Source organism: Marmota monax, unplaced genomic scaffold, assembly GCF_021218885.2.
Source record: "Marmota monax isolate L192 unplaced genomic scaffold, Marmota_monax_Labrador192_F-V1.1 WCK01_AAM20220418_F8-fsc00022, whole genome shotgun sequence".
Classification (NCBI taxonomy): Eukaryota; Metazoa; Chordata; class Mammalia; order Rodentia; family Sciuridae; genus Marmota; species Marmota monax.
The window spans coordinates 26540906-26566412 of record NW_026695215.1 but is presented as its reverse complement, the minus strand read 5'-3'; the positions used below and the strand labels follow the sequence as shown (position 1 = coordinate 26566412).

Sequence of the window (25507 nt, the reverse complement as noted above, 5' to 3'; positions counted from 1 at the left end):
AGATGTAGATGGAAAGAAGTCCTGGTCTTTGAGGAGTAGTTAACAGGAGTACTGGTGTGAGGTGTGGGGTGAGTTGGGATGGTGCATGTCACAAGATGACTTGTACTTTATTTATAGAGTGAATACATAGGGAGTACAGGGAGTGAGCCAGAACTCAGGATGGCATGCGAGGCAGAGATTCAGGCACAGAGAGGTGGTTCGTATATGAGCACCCAGAGCCACTGAGGAGGTATTTTCTCAGTAGGAAGGCTGCTGAGATTGTTCAGGTCCCATATATTCAACAAGACAAGGACTCAGGAGGTGTCAGAGGCCTTTATCTAAATGACATTCTGGGGACCCAAGAGGGAGTGCACCCCTAGTGGCAAGTCCACCTTTCGGTGGGGTGCGTGGGTGGGGTACCTTCCAGAAAATGTGGCTGTGTAAGCACTGTGACCTGAGATGGGTGACAACGGTGTTGTCCCTCCTTTTCTGGATCTCCCCTCTGCAACCAGAAGCCCGTGGCCGTCTCTGTGTGCCTGGCAGGAGGCATTAGAAACGGAAGCCAGTAAAGGTTCCTGGGGAGATTCCACCAACCAGCTCTCGCTTTCCTACTGCGCTAGGGGCAGCCAAAGACCCTAGGTGGACCGAGGACTAGTAGGTTCAGGCTGGGCAGTCCAATCACCTCTCCTGGAGTTCCCTCCGTTGGCGCGCGGCAACAGCGCGTGGATTCGCGCGCAGGCTGGTGGCACGAGCCCGGGCAGCGCGAGCCCGGGCGGCGCGAGCCCCCGCGCGCCGGGGAGCGGCGCATGCGCGGGCGTCCTTCGAGCCCGCTGAGGCGAGCCGAGCCGCGGCAGCACCCGGAGCCCAGCGGCGGAGCTGAGAAGGCACTAGCGGCGCGGCGGGAGTGGTGGCGACGGACAGGTGGCTAGCTTTCGCCCGGGCCACAAGGGGCTACTGGGGCGCCCGCAGAGCTTCGCTGTCTGGACGTGGCGACGGTGGCATCCCGGACGGCCTGTGAGGGATGCGCCGCCCACTGCCCAGCGCCGGCTGACCGCCCCCGCCTCGTCTCGCGGTGCGCCACAGCCGGGCCCGCGGCCGTTCCCGCAGCGCCGTCGCCCGGCCGCCGCGCCCGCGGGGCCGCGCCCGGCCCGGCCATGTGGACCCCCACGGAGGAAGAGAAATACGGCGTAGGTAGGTAAGGCTTGGGCCTGGCCGCGGCCGGGGATCTGGGGAACGCTCAATCCGTGCTCTGCCGCTCCCGAGCACAGGCTGTATGGCCTCCGCTCTGTGCGAGCGCTGGGTGGGTGCGGGTGCAGAGGTGGGCGCGGGTCTCTGGGAGCCTGGAGGGCGGCAGGGGGCGCTGGCGGCGCGGCCTCGGCAGGTGCGGCCCGCTGGAGGGGTGGGCAAGGCCAGGGCAGTTGCCTGAGGTTTCTGCTGTGCGGCTCAAGGCAGTTTACCCAAGATGCTGGATTCTGAGAATCTGCTTTTCTCTTTCTCCAACCTCGATTTTAATGAATTTCCGCACCTGAATTGATGAGTCGGATAGCTGTTTATTTTCTGACTGAAATCTTACAAATAAAGAATGAGATCGTTGACATCATTTTTTCCCAATTAAAAAATTTGCAGATATTTGAGTGGAGATGTTTGATCCCTTTTAATTTGTTTTGTCGTATCAGAAATAATTACCTTGCAATGGGAAGTGTTTTAGACATGTATCCATGCTAAGTTTAGTATATCTTATAGACACAGTTTTGTTTAAAAAATGTGTTCACAGGAAAACGTTATTCCTCTTTTTATCTGTTTTGTGAAATTCCAGAAGCGAAATAATTCTTTTTAACAACCAGTGTCTTTGAAAAGAATATTCAGTAATTTAAAGGATTCACTGTTGTACTTTTACAGTGTTATTATTCCATGACAATTACACGACAAAAGAGTTCAGCCACATTGTATTGTTATGAATCACCTATCATCGTGTTCAGTTAGAAACATTTAAAATGTTGAGTGTACAGGTTTTTATTTTTTCTAAGCTTGTAATAGAACATTCTAAATAGGGAATCTCTCCGAACAGAGGTTTTTGCTTCCATGTTTTCTTACAAGTTTAATAAAAATTTAGTTCATAATTCATTATAAAGTGACGTTAAACTGCAGTGGTAAGGGTTGTTTTGGGATATTGTCAGGCAAGTTATCATATAAAGATTGAATTTATTTAAATTTAAGGACCCACAGAGAGATCTTCTAGGTGGTAGAAAATCTTGTTTTTAAAGGTAACTTTCCAAAGTTTAAATTACGTATGCTAGGAGGGAAGTGATAAAAAGAGCCCTAGTCCTAGAGTCCCTGTTGAAAAGGAATCCGGAAATGATGCCAAGAACTGGGAATTGCCTCTAGGGTTGCACCCTTTCTCTTACAGCATTCCGTGAATACCAAGTTGATGCTGTGAGTTAATGGTTTTTCTTCACCATAACTTGTTCCCAGAACTGTTTAGTAGAATAACAAGTAATTAAAATGAAATAGTCAACTGTTCAGTAGTACCTGATTAATTTCTTTGCTTCTGGGTAGGAGCTCTGAATTAGTGGAGATAGTGGCCTTGAGAGTCTTGGCTTTTCTTTGTTGGTGCTGTGGGCAAGTTGCTTAACTGATATTTTCTTAATGCATAAATTGGGGATAATGCTTATTTATTTTACAGGGTTGTGGGCATCAAATGAGACCATACTGAGTACTCAATAAATGCTATTTTTTTCTTTCCCCCTTAGTACTTAGAATAATAATGCTAGTTCTGAAACAGACCATGCAAGGCCATCAAGGTAGGTATATGAGGATCTAGCATTTGGTGTGTGATTTAATCAGGATGATGGAATGAAATTCTTGCATTCCTAGGACTGTGTGCTTAGCTTTAGAAAAAATTGTTATTCCCTGTGGATGGGTACAGCATTGGGCACAGGGCAGGACTTAAGTGCTTATAAAATGAGAGAAAATTATCCTGAAGACATTTTCTTAGCAGCTGTGGTTTGGTAATTTAGATGCCTTTTTCTGCTAAGCAAGGCAACTCCTTATTTTTCTTACAGCTTTCTTCTGTCCCTTCCTCAGTTATGGTCTAAAAGTTTTTGTGTAAATTGTTAAAACTCAGGGTACATTTTTTTTCCATAAGCTTGGGCTATATGGAAAGCTTAGAGCTATACTCCTAGGCCTTTTCATAAAATCCAATTCAATCTATAAAGCATCTTCAATATTGTATTTATAATGAGAAATATCACCAATTAAAATGGCATTTTAGTTGCATCGTTTAATTGCTTTGAGGGCTTACTTGACAATTTAACCATAATCATTGTTCCTGTGAGAAATGTTTTGAGTTCAGCTTTGATTTTTTATGACTAACATGGAGCACAAATTCTGTTTCTGCCTCTAAATATATAAGAGCAAGGAGAGAAAACTTATTCTTACTTTCTACCAATTTGGAGAAAAATGAGAATTTCCTTTTGTCCTGATAGTGGTGAGGGAAGGAAAAAGGAGTCCCCTCTTGCAGCAGTACAGATTTTTTCCCCACTGTAGCTCTTCAACTGTATTTGACATTGGTAAGACTTTTGAGATCCTGTAGTAATATCTACTATATTTTAATTTTTTTATATCGTAGGAATTCTGTACAGATGACATTTATGAGTTATTTGGTTTATTCACTTAGGACGACATGACACCTGAGCTTGCCTTTCTGTTGTAATATTCTGTGATTGACTTTGGGAACGGGGAGGACACTGCCCTTTTCTGAGGATCTGTCAGTGATGGGCCAGTCCTTGCACTGGGGAATTCCTCTTACATTACATTTTGTAGATTCCCAGAGTAGTCCTAATATTGTCTCTTTTATACAGATGAAGAAACTGAATCTCAGAGGTTGTTTGGTCCTTCAACAATTGAATATTTCAGTATTTATTTTTCTTTTCTTTGTAGTGGGCAGTATTTTCTGTGCGCAGTTTTGTATTGTTGTGAAAAGTGAAGGTATGCTTCATGTTTTTATGATCAGGTGTTTATATTTTACAAGGAGTATCCCCATTCATGATTTTACGTGACCCTTATACCAAAAGTTAAGTGATTGATTTAAGGTTCTAAGATAGTAAGTGCTGAGTTGACATTTGAATCCAGGACTTTAGGATTCTAAGCCTCAGATTCTTTTATTATACCATGTTGCCTCTGAATGGAATTTGTCATTAGTGTGTCTTTGGATTGGAAGTTGAAACACACTCTACAGACTTTGCAGTTTAAACTAGGTAGATATATTGGACATTTTATAAGAATACATGGTATTTATTGCTCTGTTTCTGAATGTAACATTATATTGATAATGAATACAGATGCAGGGCATGAAAGTTCAAAAGGCAGGTTTTCTTAATGGCCTGAGGAGTATGTTGGGTACTATTGTTAATAGGGAGGAAAGAAATTGAATTTAGCAAACATTTTTAGCCTGGCTTCTCAAACCAAGAGGGTTTGTTTTGATCTCATATTCTGTAAAGCCAATAGGGAGTAATCAACAGGAAATTATTAGTGATTTTTTTCTTTTGAGATAGAATCTTGCTATGATGCTGAGGCTGGTCTGCAACTCTGGGGCTCAAGAAGTTCATAATTTGGCCTCCCAAGTAGCTGGGACTACAGGTCTGAATGATCATTGCTGCTGTGCTGATATGTGTGTGTGTGTGTGTGTGTGTATGTATGTATGTACTGGTGATCGAATTCAGGGGCACTCGACCACTGAATCACATCCTCAGCCCTATTTTGTATTTTATTTAGAGACAGGTTTTCACTGAGTTGCTTATTGCCTCGCTGTTGCTGAGGCTGGCTCTGAACTCATATCCTTCTGCCTCAGCCTTCCAAGCTGCTGGGATTATAGGTGCATGTAACCTGCTCAGTTAATATGCAACAATAGTTAGTAGATTTCAGATGCACAGTTTATCACATAGTGTTAGAATATACTTTACAAACATTAAGGTAAATTGCAAAGGTAGCAACATTTTCTGTGTAGCATTTTAAGACATATTCTAAATAATACATTCTGAAGCATAGCAAATTGAAAAGAATGGTCACTAAGATTGAAAGTACTTTATATTCATACCATAATTTACATTCATGCTAGATTTAATTTTTTTTGTATGTGCCAGGCAACCTCTACCACTTGAGTTATGTTTCTAGCACTTTTTATTTTTTATTTTGAGATGGACTTACTAAGTTGTCCATATTGGCCTTGAATTTGTGCTCCTCCTGCCTCAGCCTCCTATGTAGATGGGATTGTAAGCTTGTGCCATTGTTCCCAGTTTAGTTTTTAGTAGTTTGTATTTTGAGTCTTTTTTTTGAATGTTTGTATCTTTATTCTTGATTGTAAAATGATCTGAAACTATTCCCAATATGCGAGCATCACTGAGTATGTCATATTAGAGTTTTAATTTCAATGTTATATTCACAAACCTGTTTATGATTATGCTCTCAAGTCTCTTGCATACCCTTTTCTTGACAGATTTTGTATGTTGTATTTTTTGCATGTACAGGCTCTGGAAACCTTTTTTTATTGTTAAGTTTATAATTCATCCCCAAATTATTTTAGCTTCCACTGAAGTATTTGCAGTTGATTTGCTGTATCACACATTAGGATACTTTAGTAAAGTTAATGACCGTGTTGGGAAATGTCATTCAGAGGCTTCCTGTTTTCCTACAATGGGATAAAATCCCAACCTCCTGCTTCCATCTGTTTCTCCCTTACTCTTCAAAATTCATTCATGAGCTCTTGCCGATGAGTGAGAACTAACATTGATGGGAGAATTAAAGTGTGATAAACACAGAACTTTTTAGTGTAGATTTAGTACCATACCACCACTAAATGAACATTTGGCTTTTATTCAAGCACATCTAGTAATGGTGCCTTCACCACTTTTTGGGCTAGTGCGTTTTATTGTTAGACAGTTATGTCTAGAAATTCTTTGTTATTGAGTAGAATTAATGACTCCCTGTATTGTTCTGTGCCTTGTCACATTCCTCCTGACTAAAACAGTCAGGGTCACTCCAGGGGAACTGGGCTGCATGAAATAACCACATGAGAGATAGAGATATCTTTTTTTGGGGGGGGCGTCCTGTGATGGCTGGCTCCTCTGACCTCAAGGGTGGGGGGGGGAGAGAGAGAGAGAGAGAGAGAGAGAGAGAGAGAAAGAAGAGAAGAGAAGAGAAGAGAGAAGAGAGAGAAGGCGCGCACACAGGCACCTGTGCTGACCCTTTTTATTGTGGAGAAGCCATTCAAATGAGGCAAGGGGTCAGGTTTCAAGGGGCTGAGTCTAGCTTCATGATGTCTGCTGTCAGCAGGTTGACTGACATCTAGGAAGGCCACACCCAAAGGCAGAACAAGAGAAGGGGACACACAAAGGGTGTTTCCATGGAACATTCTATCCCAAACAGGGCAAAGTGGTAATATCACAAAGGGACAGGTGAGCGTAGCTTCACCTGTGGGGCTGCAGGAAGGCACGCCTACGCCTGAAGACACATTCTGCAACTTCGAAGATTGGGGCAGTATGAATGTGGCCAGATCACTACGAAAGTGACTGATGAGCCTCTACCAATCACAGGAAGGAAAATGCTGGTCACTCAGCTCGACGGCCCCCCACAGTGCCTGTATATAAATAACTTGGCTCAGGCTGGGATTGTGGCTCAGTGGTAGAGTGTTCCCCTAGCATGCTTGTGGCACTGGTTTCGATTCTCAGCACCACATAAAGATATAAAATAAAGATATTATATTCACCTAGAACTAAAAAATATTTAAAAAAATAAATAACTTGGCTCATAGACCTTAATAATTCATGACATTGTAGAACTCTAAAGGGAACTTAGAGATAATATGGTTTAAAGCTTCAGAGCTAAGGCTAATTGGAACAGTGAACACTCATTAAGTGTTTATTCTGTGTCTGATACTTTATATGTTGTGGCTCATATTTGCATTTTCAGCTTCATCTGCTGGCTGACTTGTATTTTACATTTTAGCCAAACTCAGCTTTCACTGGCTTCCTCTGTCTGAACTTATTTATACCAGTTCTGCCATGTACTCCCTATGAAACACTTACTTGCTGCATTGTGTCTTTGTTCATATTATTCCTTCTACACAGAGTGCCTTTCCCCACATCTTCATCTATTCTGTCAGTCAAGGTTCCTCTTAATATATTGCTCTTTGTAAATCCTTTTCTAGATCCTTACTATATCCTTCTTCTAATCAGATATATTTTATTCTATTAAATCCTATAGTACTTTGTACCTTATAATGTTATATTTACTTTTTCCTCTTCCATTAGACTAATGTTCTTTTGACTTTTGACTATGATTTACAATTGGAAACTTTTAAAATTACTCTTATATGTGTGTGTGGGTATATATATATATACACATATATTTGAAAAAAAGTTAAAAGTTTCATGGTGTGTTTACTTGTACCATGTACTTTGTAGAGTATATTCTGATATTTTCTATTTATTTCTGTTTCATTAAAAATACTGGTGGTCAGATGTTGTGGCACATGCCTGTAATCCCAGTGACTCCAGAGGCTGAGGCAGAAGGATTACAAGTTTCAGGCCATCCTGGACAATTTTGCAAGACATTGTCTCAAAAAATAAAAAGGGCTGGGGCTGGGGATGTAGCTCGGCAGAAGAACACCCCTGGGTATAATACTCCATACTGTGAAAAAAAAAATTGGGGAACTCATTCAGTTGATTTGATTTGTGTAAAGTATGGTTAAACAATTGGTTTTCCTGAGGCTTGGAAACTCTTAAAAATAGGGATTGAGCCAAATTTATCTTTGTATTCTTGGCAGATGTAACTCAGTACCAGTCATGTAGGCTATATACATGTATTTGTAGCATTGAATTGGACATTTTTGTTAATAAGACTTTTGTAGACTTATTAGCTGCCATTTCACACAGATTGCTCATATTGAATTTATACCAACTAAACTCTAGGTTTTATTTCATATGAATTAAAGTCAAGCTGTAACTCTTCCATCTTGAGCCTGTGTGATTGATATTCAACAGAGACTAAATTTTGGTTTTATTTTTTAAGATTTTTATATTTATTTCAGTTACATTTCAGGCACTGTATTTTGGCTCATCAGTACAACTTGTCAAATCTTTTTGATGCTTAAGTTTGTAATCTCACATATTATTATCTTTTCCTTGGTGCTTTATCTATACAATTGATAAGGCTGCCTTATCCAAGTGTCTCGTCTTTTTTCCAAGTAGCTAATACAAGTGTTGAATAGGATAGGAGAATATTTATTGCCCTAGAGGGAAGTGTCTAATGTATAAAACCTAGATCTTTGCTATATTGTATTTGGATGTAAATTATTTGAATGAACATTTCATGACAGTGCCAGCCATGCCACCTTTTGTGAACCTATTACTGTTTGTGATTAGGGTGGGCTCCTGGGGAGACTGTGGTTTAGGGCCAAGGAAGAAAGATGTGGCTGAGAGGACTGTGTGGACCTACTTTAAAGCTTGGGGACAAAGTAATGTGTTAAAAAGATGTTAATTCCATTTTTATCTTTATATATAGGAGGAAGGCTAATGCTAAAATTTTCCTTTGAGTTTTGTTTCTGACATCATTGCCACATTCTCTGTTGCTGTAGTTAGGATCTGAAATGTTCCCCAAAGGCCCATGTTCAAGCTTAATATCTAGCTTGGCTGTTGGCAGGCAGTGGAATATTTAAGATGTGGGACCTAGTTAGAAGTCTTCTGGTCACAGGGCAAAATGCCTTTGAAGCGGATGGTGGGACCCTAACCCTTTCTTCCTCTCTTTTCTTACTTCCTGGCCATGATGTGGAAGATTTGATGTGCTATGTGCTTCTACTATAATGTGCTAATCCTCCCCATCCCCTCATCTGAAGACCTGAAAGCAATAGGTTGTTCAGCCCAATTATGAACTGCAACCTTCAAAACCATGAGCCAAAAACTAAATCTTTTCTTTTTTTTTTAAAGAGAGAGAGAGAATTTTTTAATATTTAGTTTTTAGTTTTCAGTGGATACAACATCTTTATTTTATTTGTATGTGGTGCAGAGGATCCAACCCAGCGCCCTGCGCATGCCAGGTGAGCGCGCTTCCTCTTGAGCCACATCCCCAGCCCCAAACCTTTTCTCTTTATAAGTTTATGTATCTCAGATATTTGTTACAGTAATGCAAAGCCTACAAACATACCTATACTCTAATTATGCTGGACAGTTCACTCTTTTTCCAGGTTGTTATAATATGATTGAATTGCTATTTCTTAGGCGAATGCCAGCTGAAGAAGCTCAAATGTCATCTCCTCTTTGGTGCCTTCCACAGCTCTGCCTGGCCTGATAAAAATAAATGCTGCTGCTTGTTCCTTCTGTAGTTGGTATCAGTCTTTAGTATGTCACTTATTCCTTTACATCATGCTTGATTGCATCTCTTTGCCTCAAGAGGGCTGGGCTTCTTGAAGACAAGGAACTTTGTCTTCATGTTTATATCATTAGGAACTAGAACATAGTGAGTGATCAATAAATGCATAATTAGGAGTCTGACCTAGTGAAGAGGGTATTTTTTTTTGTTAATTCTGAAAGCATTTTAAAAGGAAGTCTGTAAATCTAGTAATATCTTGTTTTTAGACATTTGTGACATCATGAATATATTTTTTTTCTCATCCTTTCTCTTTCTTGAGCCTGTTAGAGAGGTTTGCTGCCTATAGCTGTGTTTGAATGACTGATTTTGGGTGGGAGCCTTAGAGTTTCACCTAGAGTTTCACAGTTTTGACAACAGTGATTCAGAAGTCTTGCATTAGGTAATTGGAATGCAGTTTGAACTTACCCCATTATCTCTTTCATTTGACATCTTTGGGGAATGCTGTGTTTTGGATGAGTGATTTTTTTCCCCCCAGAAAACTCAAGATTAATCCCTTAAAAGCACCCAGAAGAGATTTTTGTATATTTTGGTTAAAAAATTTCTAAAACAGAACATATTCTAGTCTTCCTTATAATATGAATTTAATATGTTGAATATATTTGTGATTATTTTACTATGCTAGATTTTCCCTGATTACGTAAGATACAAAAAAATATTATTAAGCAGACACAGACACAGACACACACACACAGACACACACACACATACATACACACACACAGAAAATAAAAGCAATGTCTTATTTTTGTTACCCAGACATAATTCTTTTTTTTTTTCATTGGCTTTTTATTTTATACCTTGAAATTCATCAACTCATCATTCGGACATGTAAAAGGATTCCAAAAATTATTACAGGTTGTAGCTACAAATCAATTTAGTGCTTTTCAATATAATAAGGTAGAAATCATAGTACATATGGTGTACATGGACACAAAATTCTTTTCTTAACTGAATGCATTTTTATGCCTTTATAAGACATGTTTTCCTCTGATGATTTTTTTATTCATGTACTACAAATAAGTAACATTGCAATGTTGTTTTATTCTATTATAAACTTTTCATTAATAAGCATGCACACTACTAACTGTCTCAATTTAATTAATTTTAAGATTAAACTTACAGCCTCACTCCTATTTAAAAAACATTAAAAATTGAACTTCCACAGAGACACAGCTGTTGTTGCTAAATATTTCAAAGAAAAGTGACATATACTCTTCTATAACAAAGATATTTAGACCTCATGTGTAAAATCCTTAACAATTTAAATATAAGGTAAGAAAAATCTAAAGAAACTTCTCCCAGAAATTGAGCCAGGAGGTACAAAAATCCCAAGCTAGTAGCTATATTACCTGTTTTTCATCTACATTTTTATGTCTTTCTTTTTTTTTCCTTTAATTTTTATTGTTGGTTGTTCAAAACATTACATAGTTCTTGACATATCGTATTTCACACTTTGATTCAAGTGGGTTATGAACTCCCATTTTTACCCCGTATACAGATTGCAGCATCACATCGGTTACACATCCACTGTTTTACATATTGCTATACTAGTGACCCAGACATAATTCTTCTTCACATATTGGCATCTTTCTAGTTTTTCCCTGTATATATGTGTAAGTAGGCATTTAAAAATAAATTTAGTACTGTACTATTATATTTTATGATCTACTTAAATTTTAACTACATCATACTGTGAACATTTTCTTAAATCTAGAATGCTCATTGTTTTAATGACTGCTGTTCCATATTATGAATATATACTATAATTTGCCCAGTTTCCTACTTTTGAGCAGCTGGTTCTTTGAAGTTTGAACTATTGCCAAGTTATCCTCAAGGACAATGAGGTACTTGTTTTTTTTTTAACCTTTGTTAGCATAGGGGAATTACATATTTTCTCCATAGACTTTGTATTTTCAAAAATTTAAAAATGATTATATACTTGAGAGCAATAAAATCTCAAACATTATAGTACAAAAGTAAATGGTCCCCTCCTTCTAGTTCCACTTCTTGGGCATCAATTGTTTAACTGAACTTTCTGATTATTTGGCATTATTAATATAAACAATTGATTATGACATTAATACAGTAATCCTTGTCTTTCTCTCTCTTTTTTCCCCCGTAGGAAAATCATTAATTCTATTGAGGGTTCTCTTGTTCATTTGTTCCATTTCTCACCTGGTTGTGAAGCTCCTAGGGAATTTGTAGGAAAGATATATGGAACTCTTTGAGTCAGTATCAGTGCCTTGAAATGGTATTTTTGTTTTTCTTTTTTCTTTTTTTCTTTGCATATTTATTTTCTCTGTAACTACTTGGAATATCTTCTATTTCCTGTTTGTCAGCTACTCATTGATGTTTGCCTCTTTCCCCAGCCATACACTTGGAAACTAGACTGAAATCAAACTTGTCACGGTAAACTGAGTAATTAGGTGTGGTGAAAAACTAAAATCGTTTTTCTTTCCTTTGGAGTGTGTTTCAGTGCCTTTGTGATAGACTCAATCCCGTTAAGTAACTTTTTCACTCATGGTCAAGGCTGGACCCTATAGGAATGCTTGTTTGGGAGAGATGTAAATTTGGTCTGTGCAGAGCATAGTTTCCTTTCTTAGGTGAGTACATACATATGTGACATCAGATACTGCTGCAACCATCTTGTAATGAGGAAAGCCAAGTACAGTAGGGGGTTTTATTTTGCTCTTTTGGTATAGGGACAGGAAGAAGAACTTAAGGTTGCTTGAAGCACTATGGATGGAAGGAAGGAAAATAAAAAAATAATACATTTATACATAATGAAATATTTAAATCCTATGGAGCCAGTTGTATATGATACACAGTAGTGATACTGTAGTTATCCCATAAAATACTCATTGTTTTTGTTGATTTGGTTTCTCAGAAACTATAGCAGATTTATGTTTATATAGAGTAGTGATTTATTGGTTAACTCTTTTTTTAGGGGGTATGGGGATTGAATTTAGGGGCACTCAACCACTGAGCCACATCCCCAGCCCTATTTTATATTTTATTTAGAGATAGGGTCTCACTGAGTTGTTAAGCGCCTGCCTTGCTGTTGCTGAAGGCTAGCTTTTGAACTCATGATTCTCCTTTCTCAGCCTCCCAGCTGTTGGGATTACAAGTGTGCACCACTGTGCCCGGCTGGTTAACTCTTTTAAAAAAAAAAATATATATATATATATATATATATATATATATATGTTGTAGTTGGACACTACACCTTTATTTCACTTGTTTATTTTTACGTGGTGCTGAGGATCAAACCCAGGGTCTCGCTTGTGTTAGGCGAGCGCTCTACCGCTGAGCCACAACCCTAGCCCCCGGCTGGTTAACTCTTCTTCATCTTCATTTTTTTAATTTAAAAATTTGTTTTCTATTTTTATTTTTATTGTGGGAAAACATATACAACATTTACATTTCACCCATTTTTTCCCCTCCTATTACTGGGACTCGAACTTAGGGGGACTGTACCACTTAACTGTACTCCCAGCCTTTTTTGTTTTTAATTTTGAGATAAGGGCTTTACTTTCACCCATTTTAAGTATGTAGTTCAGTGACATTAAGTTTTCTCATAAAGTTTATACTCTCACCACTATTTCTAGAACCTATCATCGTAGTGGGGGAATGGAGAGCATTACTCTATACCCAGTAAGTAGTAAAGTAGTAACTCCTTATCCCTCTCTTCTCCCTCCCTAGCCCATAGGTACCTATACTGTACTCCCCCACTTTGTTTTTGTTTTTTTGGTACCAGGGATTTTGAACTCAGGGGTGCTTAACCACTGAACCACATCCCCAGCCCTTTTTTTTTCTTTTTCCTTTTGAGCAGGATCTAGCTAAGTTGCTTAGAGTTGCACTAAATTGCCAAGCTGGTTTTGAACCTGTGATCCTCCTGCCTCAGCCTCCAAGCTGCTGAGATTACAGGTGTGCACCATCACACTTGGCTACTTTCTCTCTCTTTAAGTTTGACTATTCTGGGTACCTTGTATAAGTAGAATCATGATATTTGTCACTGGTTATTTTAATTAGCCTAAGTTTTTTAAGGTTCATCTACATTGTAGTGAGGAACTTTTTTAAAGTTCACTAATATTCTGGTATGTGTGTATATATCACATTTGGTTTTCTGTTTATCTGTTTATACTTGGGTTGTTTCCATCTTCTATCTATTGTGAGTAAAACTGCTATGAATATTGGCATGCAGGTATGAGTCCCAATTTTCATTTCTCTTGGGTATATGTATTTAGGATTAGAATTGATGAATCATATAGTAATTCTATGCTTAACTTCTTATCCATTTTTCTTTTATTTCTTTTTAAAAATTTGCTCTAATTAGTTATACATAATAGTAGAATGTATTTTGACATAATATACATATATAGAGTGTAACTTCTCATTCTTCTGGTTGTACATGGTATAGAATTACATTGTTGTGTTGTCATATATGCACATAGGATAGTAATGTTTGATTCATTCTACTGTCTTTCCTATTCCCATTCCCCTTCCCTTCTCTTCATTCCCTTTGTTTAATCCAAAGTTGCTGTGACCAGTGTGGCCAAACTTGTGGTTCCAATGAGGGCAGTGAGGGATTAGAAAATAAAGACTCACACATTCAGATTGTGAAGATAATAGCTGGGATCAGGTGGAGTGCTGTTCTCTGATGGAGAAGTAGAGCTAAAGAGTTATGCCACATTTTCTTTATTCATTCATCTGTTGAAGGGTACCTATTTATACATTTATATATGTACTTATTTATATATATTATTATATATATGTAAATATATTATATATACTTACATATATATATATATAATATGTAAGTGCCGCAGTCTGGCTGGGCACAAATCACGAGCCACTGAAGCAGGAACAAACTTTATTTTTAAATTGCAGGAAAACACTTCACACAGCTCCCGGGGAATCCTCCCAAACGCCACGAGGCTTGTCCAGGAACCCCCAGCCGGAAAAATCTCTATCGGAAATCCCTCCTCCTGCACTTCCCCAACCAATGGGAACTCTCGGGGAATCCCCGGAAATCCCCACAAGAACTCCAAAATAGTGCGAGAACTCAAAAGTTGCGGCAGAGGCGGATAGTAATGCCTCGCCTGTCAGTCAATACTGTTGGCAAAATGCCAGGGGCCATACAGACTCGGCCGTGGCTCTCAGCATCTCCCCCTTTTTGTTTAATTAAACAACAAGCAATGTGGCTTAGGGACCGTGCCTGTTAGGCAGTCCAATTCAACATATGGTCCTTACCCGTCATCGGATGAACTGACCTCTAGGCATCAGCCTCCTGTCTTAGGTTGGTACCACTGCAATTGGATCATACCCGTCACTGACTACCGGTCCAGCATACAGCCATACTTGTGGATAGGCCTTTGCACCAGTGGGGGGGGGGTGAGGTTCTTTGCCTCACCTCTGTTGGCCCCCAATTTTAGACCATCACTAGTAGAAGGGAGGAGGATGCAAAATGCCATGACACTAAGCCAGTTGAGGGCTCCTTTGAAAAATTGTACCACCGGTGACATCATCAGCAAAAATACTCCAGCACTACCACAATTCGCTGCACCAACAGATAGTTCACAATGCATACAAGTGATACATAGTCCAGGCAAGGTCTGCAAGCAATTCAAAGCAGAGGAATCTGTCAATATGTCCATTTCCTCCCAAAGTAAATCGACACCTTAATTGAGCATTACTTGTTGAGTTATTATTCATTGATGCATCAGTTTTTACAGTTTGTTGTGATAACTATCGAAGAAGCTGTAGTTTGGTTTTATCTTTGTCTTCACCGGCACTGGGATGAAGATAGGAATTCTGGCAATGATGCTAAGAAAAAAATTATGTAACATTCCAACAGGCACTAAGAGAACAATTTTTTGAACAATTTACATTATCCTGAACAGAATTATTAAATATAATGAGAAGGAAAGGTGAAAGTAAACAAACAGATCTGTTAACCTCCTTATTGGTTCACATATTAAAACAATTTTCAACAGCTGTTTACCCAATCTAAATTAAACCATTAAAATCACGTGAATAAAAAAATTCGGATCCATTTATTCATGAGCGCTCCTCATATATGATATATGGACATACGCACATACAGACATACAACACAAAACAGAAGTGTGCACACATAACATACAACACATAAGACAATAGTAAAGGCCTTGTAGCTTTACGTAGGTGAAATCTCCATTGCAATGCTTAAAAACTCCACAGTCAAAAAATAAAACTGATCAGAAAAACATTAACCTAGGTCTGTATGAGCTCAAAAATAAAATAGAACTTTATGATGTGGGAAAAGGCAAATAATAAAATAAATATTGAAAAAAGCATCCTGGTTAGTCATTTCCGCAGATGTAAGAATAGCCAAACTGGAGTTCTGGATATCAGCTGTTATGGATTTGAGTCAAATCATCTTCCTTTTGGCCTGTAGAAATTGTTTTAGTTAATCTCTCTGGAATCCAAATCGGCTGCTGTTCTCCCTGTGGAAAAACACAAACAGAACCCCGACTCCGGACAATCACTGGGTCAGGACCTTTCCATTGTCCTGTTAGAATATCCTTCCAAAGTACCTTAGGCTTATGTACATTTTTTGGACACATATGCCTTTCCGCAGCACTAAGCCCTGAGGAATCCAAATTTAAAAAGTTTAGAGTAAAAAGGGTTATTTTAAGTTTATCTTTGGGTGACATATACCCCTTTCCAATTCCCTCTTTTTGCTTTAGTAAGTACATTTTAATAGTTTGATGAGCTCTTTCAACTATGCCTTGTCCCTGTGGATTGTATGGAATTCCTGTTATATGAGTAATGCCAAATGATGAGCAAAATTGTTTAAAAGAGGTAGAAGTATAAACAGGACCATTATCTGTTTTTAACTGTTTTGGAACGCCCACAGTGGCAAAATTTTGTAAGCAATGAGCTATAACATCTTTAGTTTTTTCTCCGGAATGAAGGGAGCCCATCAAAAATCCGGAAGAAGTATCAACTGTAACATGCAAATATTTTAATTTTCCAAATTGTGGCAAGTGTGTGACGTCCATCTGCCAAATATGGTTAGGTATCAGTCCTCTAGGATTGACTCCAAGATTAACTTGTGGTAAAAAGGTCACACAATTTTGACATTGTTTTATTATTTGTCTAGCTTGTTCCTTAGTTATTTTAAAACGCTTTTGTAAAGTATTAGCATTGACATGGAACCTTTTATGAAAATGTGTAGCTTCTTCTAGTGTAGAGAAAATATGTATGTCATGTGTAGTTTTATCTGCTAAATCGTTGCCCAAACTAAGGGCTCCAGGCAATCCTGTATGTGCTCTGATATGTCCTATAAAGAATGGATCTTTTCTGTCCCAGATTAGACTTTGTATAGCAGAAAACAAAGAGAAAACAGTAGAGGAAGGGGAAATCCTACCAGCATCTTCAAGAGATACTATAGCATTAACTACATACTGACTATCAGAGAATAAATTAAATACAGAATCTTTAAACATCACAAAAGCTTGTAAAACTGCATTAAGCTCTACCTTTTGAGCTGATTGTTTGGGTACTAAAAATGTAAAAGTTTGATCAGGGGTAACTACTGCTGCTGTACCATTATTTGACCCATCAGTGAATACATTTGGAGCATTCATGATAGGGGTTTTTCTTGTCATTTTTGGAAAAACTACAGGATGCGAAGACCAAAAAGACAACAAAGGATTAGATGGTAAGTGATTATCAAATGAAACATTAGATTTACACATGATTATTGCCCAAGTATTTAACTCATTAGCTAACTCATCAATTTGATCCATAGTATATGGAGTAATAATTTTATTGGGCAAAATTCCAAACACTCCCTTTGCTGCTTTTATTCCTTTGAGTATTAATTGTCCTACAGCCTCAGGATACCTAGTCAGAATAGTGTTAGGAGAATAAGATAAATGTATCCACAATAATGGACCTTCTTGCCAAAATACTCCTGTAGGAATATTTTTTGTTGGTATTACAATGAATAATAAAGGCAAAGTTATATCAATTCTATCCAAATGCATATTTTCCATATATGTTTCAATAATTTTTAATGCCTTTCTTGCTTCAGGCGTTAACATGCGGGGTGAATTTGGATCTGATGGACCTTTTAGGATATCAAATAAAGGTCCCAACTCTCCTGTTGGTATGCCTAGATAAGGCCTTATCCAATTTATGTCTCCTAATAACTTTTGAAAGTCGTTAAGTGATTTGAGTTGATCTACTCGTATTTGAATTTTTGGTGGACGGACCATGGTTGAGGATAATAGAACTCCTAAATAATTAATTGGAAAATTTAATTGTACTTTATCTATTGCTATCTCTAGATTATAATTTTTTAATAAATTTGTAAGTGTGGCATAACATTCTAGCAATGTGTTTTTATCTTTGTGTGCTAACAGTACATCATCCATATAGTGAAATATTTGTAGTTTAGGATTTTGATTTCTAAGTGGCTGGATTGCTTTGTTAACATAAATTTGACACATAGTTGGGCTGTTAGCCATCCCTTGAGGGAGTACTTTCCATTCATATCTCTGATCAGGACCTTCATGATTCAGTGCAGGGATAGTAAATGCAAAATGTGGACTATCCTCAGGATGAATTGGAATTGAAAAAAAACAATCTTTAATATCTATAGCTAAAACGTACCAGGTTTTTGGCAAAGCAGACAATTGAGGAATCCCCGATTGAGCAGGTCCCATAATAACCATCTCATTATTAATGGCTCTTAAATCTTGCAATAATCTCCATTTACCAGATTTCTTTTTAATGACAAAAATGGGAGTATTGTAAGGAGATACGGAAGGTTGTATATGTCCTTCCGCTAATTGTTGTTTGACCAGGTCATGGGCTGCTTGTATCTTTTCTTTAGTCAGGGGCCACTGAGGAACCCATACTGGTCTATCTGATTTCCAAGTAATTTTTATTGCCTCAGTGACCCCTTCTGAAAACCCAGTCCATGTCTATTTATTCCCTGATCTATTTGAATTGGTGCTGCTATGCCTTGTTCTCCTAATCTTTTTTCTTTCCTGAAACCTTGTCTATCCCTAATAGTGGGTGCATTTGGATTGATGTTATTTGTTAATGTCAAACCTAATTGATCTAGAACATCTCGTCCCCATAAATTTATAGGAAGATGATCCAATACATATGGCAGTATAGTTCCTTCACATCCTTCAGGATCCTTCCAATCTAATACCATTGCACTTCTATGGGGATTAGTTGCCACTCCTAGGCCTCGAAGTGTTTGATTGGCTTGTTGTAACGGCCAATGTTTTGGCCATTCTTGACGAGATATGATGCTAAGGTCTGCACCTGTATCTAGTAGCCCATTAAATTCATGTCCTTGAATATTTAGTTTTAGCATGGGGCGAGAATCTAAATTTAAAGACAGCATAGCCCAATCTACACCTGTGGATCCTAATCCCCTGGAACCTCTTTCTATAGTACGGCTGGAAAATTTATCATGTAGGCTGGGTATTATTAATAACTGTGCTATTCTATCTCCTGGTGGAATTACTGATATACCCTTTGGAGAACTAGCTATAATTTTTATTTCACCTTCATAATCGGGATCAATTACCCCGGGACTTATCATAAGTCCTTTTAGCGTAGAAGAACTGCGTCCTAACAATAAGCCTACTGTTCCTTGGGGAAGAGGTCCTTTTACTCCTGTGGGAATGATTTGAACTCCCATCTCTGGAGTTAGTACTGCTCTGGCGGAGGCGCAGATGTCCAACCCTGCGCTCCCTCTGGTTCGTCTGATGAGAGATCTGATGGATAATGTGTCCTGGGCACTACCCTGATGGTGTTGCTGGGTTCCTCCATGGTGTTTCTGGGTTCCTCCAGTGCCCCGTACATTTGTGGTCATGGGCCCTGGAGCATTGGGCCCCCCTGTCCGTTTTTTGGCAATGGAGCCTGATGCCTTTCTCCACGATATCGTGGGTAAACACTTGGTCCTTGTCTGTTTTTTGATAACGGAATACCCTCTATGGTGGTTTGAGAACGGCATTCATTAGCCCAATGTTTCCCTCTACAGCATCGTGGGCAAATACCCGGTATTCTATTCGTTTGATATCTAGCTTTGTTAAACCCTCCTCCTATGGGGCAACTCCTTTTAAAATGTCCTGTTTGATCACAATTATAGCATGTTTTGCGCCTGGCATCTAAAGCCTGTTGTACTGCTGCTAAGACTTGCCCTTGTTCATTAATGTCTCTACATAATTTAATATATGTGTTTAAATCTTCATGTCTCCATGGTCTAATGACCTCTCTGCAACAACGATTTGCTTGGTCATAAGCCAGTTGTTTTATAAATGGCATTGCCTGTTCTGTATCCCCCAAAATTCTGGAAGCTGCTTGAATAAGCCTATCTACAAATTCAGCGTAAGGTTCATTAGTTCCTTGTATTACCTTAGATAATTGACCTTGTAAACCTCCATGCCCCTGTAAAGTTTTCCATGCCCTAACCGCATCTACAGCAATTTGTGCGTATACGCCAGGATCATATTCAATTTGTTGCCGTTGACCCTCATAAGGTCCTTTTCCTAACAACATATCTAGATTTCTTTGAGGGTAACCAGCTGCTGCATTTCGTCTAGCCGTCTCCCTGCAAAATTCCTCATTGGCAACCTTCCATAACAAATATTGTCCTCCATTTAGCACAGATTTACACATACTAGCCCAATCTGCTGGTGTCATGTCCAAGTTGGTAATGGATTCGACCATGCTTACAGTGAACGGTGCTTGAGGACCATAGGTTGTTACAGCCTCCTTTAACTGCTTCACTGTTTTGAAATTTAAAGCACGGTGAATTCGCTGCCCTCCTGCCTGCTCAAGTACAGGGCATGCTAATCTTTGAGGTCCTGTCTCAGGATCCCATCTATCAACTACGGGGTTTGAGGGCCACTCAGCTATCTCCATAGGGGGAGCTGTTGGTTGAATTACACCCTCTGGTGATAGAACGGTGTTAGTAGCAGCCTCCTGTTGTAGCTTTTTCCCTAATAGCTGTTTCTCCTCTAAGCTTTCTTCCTTTAAATTTTCTTCCTCTGTCTGACTAGCTTGAGAGACCTTCTCTTTTGCTTGATCTAAAATGTCTTTCTCCATGGTCTGAACCTCTAACAATTTACTTAACACTCTTTCAGTTTGTTTTTTACTAATTTCTAATCTGTTATAAAGATAACACAACCCAATAAAATAACACAAAACAAAACAGAAACAGAATGAAACAAAAACGGAACAAAAAATCGTTGTATCAATTTTCCTATTTTCTTGACATGTGCATTTGTGGTCTATTTCTATCTCTTCCTCAGGGGCGAACAACTTCAAACCTTGAGCCAACCATTTTTCCCAATCTGCCTGAGAAAATTCTAGGGATAGGCAGCTTGAAACAAACACAAAACAAATCAAAACAAGAACACATTGTTTTTTAAAATGGTCACCCATTCTCTCGCCTTCCCTTAGGGGCAAGCAATTTCACTTACCCCGAAGCTTCAGACGTTCCCCGCAGGGGCCGCCAAATGCCGCAGTCTGGCTGGGCACAAATCACGAGCCACTGAAGCAGGAACAAACTTTATTTTTAAACTGCAGGAAAACACTTCACACAGCTCCCGGGGAATCCTCCCGAATGCCACGAGGCTTGTCCAGGAACCCCCAGCCCGAAAAATCTCTATCGGAAATCCCTCCTCCTGCACTTCCCCAACCAATGGGAACTCTCGGGGAATCCCCGGAAATCCCCATGAGAACTCCAAAATAGTGCGAGAACTCAAAAGTTGCGGTAGAGGCGGATAGTAATGCCTCACCTGTCAGTCAATACTGTTGGCAAAATGCCAGGGGCCATACAGACTCCGCCTTGGCTCTCAGCATGTAAGTATTATTCTTTGTATTCAGAAAGTTACAGAAACTAGAAACATTTATGCAGCTTTTTGGCAGTTGCAATCCACAGTTGTAAAGTGCAATATTTGGAGCTTTGTGTAGCTCTTAAGGAGGTCCATTGTTTAAAGTTACTGTTAAGCAGGAAGGCTCAGGAGTAGGAAAGCTGATGAAACATTGTGGTTGTCTAGCATGAGAATTCCTCTATCCCCTGGAGCCATGTGCCTGAGATCAGGATAGAAGCTGAGAAGACTGTTTTGCAGAGCCTCCTCATATAGGGCATTACCATAGCAGCTAGGCATCCTATGCCCTTGCAGAGAAATATTCCCAGGCGCCAGGCTTGCCACAGCCATGAGGTCATTAGAGTTTCCCGATCTCAGTCACTGTTCTCTCATTCTTTTGTCACTGTTTCCCACAATAGGTACTTCTATTCTTCCCTAAATCCCCATCCTGTATTGAATTAGCATCTGCATATCAGAGAAAACACTCAACCTTTAGATTTTTGACATTGGCTTATTTCAATTAGCACGATAGTCTCTAGTTCTGTCCATTTACTGGCAAATACCATAATTTTGTTCTTTATGGCTAATATTCTGTTGTATATGTACACTGCATTTTCTTTTTTTAAAATTTGTTCTAAATAGTTATACATGACAGAAGAATGCATTTTGATACATCATACATAAATGGAGTATAACTTCTCATTTTTCTAATTGTACATGATGTCATGTATAATCATTACCAGTCATGTAATCATACACATAGGGTCGTAATGTTCAATTCATTTTACTACCCTTTCCACCCCATACCCCTCCCCTCCCTTCACTATCCTCTGTGTAATCCAAAGTACCTCTGTTCTTCCCTCCCCTCTCCCCGCATTGTGAATTAGTGTCTACATATCAGAAAAATATTTGGCCTTTGGTTCTTTGGGATTGGCTTATTTACTGGCAGATGCTATAATTTCATTCTTTATGGCTAAGTAATATTCCATCGTGTGTATATACCACATTTTCTTTATTCATTCATCTGTTGAAGGGTACCTAGGTTGGTTCCATAGTTTAGCTATTGTGAATTGAGCTGCTACATTGATGTGGCTATATCACTGTAGTATGCTAGTATACCTTTTTCCCCACATCCTCACCAACATTTATTGTTGCTTGTTTCTTGATAATTGCCAGTATATAAGCCAATCCCAAAGAACCGAAGGCCAAATATTTTTTCTGATATGTGGACGCTAATTCACAATGATGGAGGGAGATAGGGAAGAACAGAGGTACTTTGGATTAGACAGAGGACAGATTTTAAGTTCCTTGGGTATAAACTTAGGAGTGGGATGTGGGTCACATGGTGGTGGTTCCATTCAAAGTTTTCTGAGGAATCTCCATACTGCTTACAGAGTGGTTGCACCAATTTGCAGTTCCACCAGCAGTGTATGAGTGTACCTTCCCCCCCACATCTTCAACAACATTTATTGTTGCTTATATTCTTGATAATTGCCATTCTGACTGCAATGAGATGAAATCTCAGAATAGTTTTAACTTGCATTTCTCTAATTGCCAGAGATGTTGAACATTTTTTCTATATTTGTTGACCATTTGTATTTCTTCTGTGAAGTGTCTGTTCAATTCCTTAGCCAATTTATTGATTGGGTTATTTGTGTTTTTTTTTTTTTTTTGGTGAGTATTAAGTTTTTTGAGTTCTTTATATATCCTGGAGATTAATACTCTATCTGAGGTGCAGGTGGCAAAGATTTTTTTCCAATTCTATAAGCTCACTCTTCATGTACTTGATTGTTTCCTTTGCTGTGAAGACATCCCATTTATTGATTCTTGATTTTACTTCTTGCACTTTAGGAGTCTTATTAAGGAAGACATCATGTAGATTTGGGTCTAATTTTTTTTCAGATAGGTGCAGGGTCTCTGTTCTAATGCCTATGTTCTTGATCCACTTTGGGTTTTATGCAGGGTGAGAGGGCTTTGATTTCATTTTGCTACATATGAATTACCATTTTCCCAGCACCATTTGTTGAAGAGGCTGTCTTTTCTCCAATGTATGTTTATGGTGCCTTTGTCTAGTATGATATAACTGTATTTATGTGGGTTTGTCTCTGTCTTTTATTTCTGTACCATTGGGCTAACATGCCTGTTTTGGTGCCAGTTGCATGACATTTTTGTTACTCTAGCTCTGTAGTATACTCTAAGTTCTGGTATTGTGTTGACTCCTGTTCACTTGTGTTGCTAAGGATTGCTTTGGCTATTCAGGGTCTCATATTTTTCCAAATGAATTTCCTGACTGCTTTTTCTAATTCTATGAAGAATGTCATTGGGATTTTAATAGAATTGCATTAAATCTATATATGCTTTTGGTAGTTTAGCATTTTGACAATGTTAATTCTGTGTATCCAAGAGCATGGGAGATCTTTCCATCTTCTAAGGTCTTTTTCAGTTTTTTTCTCTAATGTTCTGTAGTTTTCATTGTGGAGACCATTCACCTCTTTTCTTAGATTGATTGCCAAATATTTTATTTTCTTTGAGGCTGTTGTCTTCATTTCAGTAGTGTCTGTTGTGATATTTCCTTTTTCATGATGAATTTTAGTAATTTGAGTTTTCTTTATCTTTGTTAGCATGGCTAATGGTTTATCCTTTTTATTAATTTTTTCAAAGAACCAACTTTTTGTTTTTCTCTCTTTATTAGCATGGCTAATGGTTTATCATTTTTATTTATTTTTTCAAAGAACCTACTTTTTGTTTTGTCAATTTTTTGAATAATTTCTTTTGTTTCAATTTCATTGGTTTCAGCTCTGATTTTAATTATTTCCTGTCTTCTACTGTTTTTGGTGTGATTTGTTGTTCTTTTTCTAGGGCTTTGAGATGTAATATTAGGTTATTTATTTGGCTGTTTTATGTTCTTTTAATGAGAGTGCTCAATGCACTGAACTTTTCTGTTAGAACTGCCTTTATAGTGTCCCAGAGATTTTGATATGTTGTGTCACTGTTGTCAATTACTTCTAAGTATTTTTTAATTTCATCCTGATTTCTGGAACACATTGGTCATTCAGTAGCGTATTATTTAGTCTCCAGATGTTAGAGTAGCTTCTATTTTATTGTTTATTTCTAATTAATTTCATTCCATTATGAGAAGAGAAAATGCAAGGTATTAATCTATTTTTTTGTGTGTTTGCTAATAGTTTCTTTTTGGCATAACATATGGTCTGCTTTAGAGAAGAAAGGGTGTTTGTGCTGCTGAGAAGAAAGTGTATTTGCTTATTTTGATTGAAATATGTCTATTGAGTCTAAACTTTTGATTTTGTTATTTAGTTCCATAGTTTCTTTGTTTAGTTTTTGTTTGGAGGATCTATTTGGTGATGAGACAGGTGTGTTAAAGTCACCCAGTATTATTGTGTTGTAGTCTATTTGATTCTTGAAATTGAGAAGGGTTTATGTGATGTACATAGATGCTCCATTGTTTGGAGCATACATGTTTATGATTGTTATGTCTTGATGATGTATGGAGGTTGTGGAATAATATATATCAAGCTTTGAAAAAAAATGGATTCCAACAAAGAATTCTGTACCTAGCTGGGTGTTGTGGTACATGCCTGTAATCCTAGCCTATAATCCCTCCTTTAAGTAGTATGAAATGTCCTTCTTTGTCTCTTCTGATTAACTTTGGCCTGAAACAACTTTTATCTGATAGGAGGATAGAAACCCCCACTTGTTTACATGACCCATGTGAGTGCTATGTTTATCTCCATCCTTTTACCTTCAGACTGTGGATGTCTTTGCCTATGAAGTGAGTCTCTTAGAGACAGCATATTGTTGGGTCTTGTTTTTTTTTTAATCCAATCATCCAGTCTATGTCTTTTATTTTTTTTGGGGGTACTAGGGATTGAACTCAGGGGCACTTAACCACTGAGCCACATCTCCAGCCCTATTTTGTATTTTATTTAGAGACACGGTCTCACCGAGTTGCTTAGTGCCTCACCACTCCTGAGGCTGGATTTGAACTCACGATCCTCCTATTTTAGCCTCCTGAGCTGCTGGCCAGTATATGTCTTCTGATTGATAAGTTTAGGCCATTTACATTCAAGGTTATTATTGAGATATGATTTGTATTCCCAATCATTTTGATTTATTTCTTGTTTTTAATTTATATAAGTTTCTCCTTTGATTGACTATTTCTTTAATGTAGTTTCTCCCTTTGCTGGTTTTCACTTTTT

The 25507-nt window shown here is 38.4% G+C and overlaps 1 protein-coding gene across 8 annotated transcripts in view; it reads left to right on the top strand.

Moving 5' to 3' along the window:
• Positions 1-800: 800 nt before the first annotated feature.
• Positions 801-25507, top strand: part of Dock3 (dedicator of cytokinesis 3) — a 680226-nt gene continuing 655519 nt past the window's right edge. For 5 of the 8 annotated variants that reach the window (XM_058574838.1, XM_058574834.1, XM_058574832.1 and 2 more), the window contains exon 1: positions 802-1170. In XM_058574838.1, the coding sequence (XP_058430821.1) occupies positions 1134-1170 (37 nt within the window). In that variant the 5' untranslated portion in view covers positions 802-1133. Of the gene's footprint in view, positions 1171-25507 lie in introns of all 8 variants that reach the window. The other 3 variants (XM_058574833.1, XM_058574836.1, XM_058574835.1) reach the window with 1 other exon arrangement.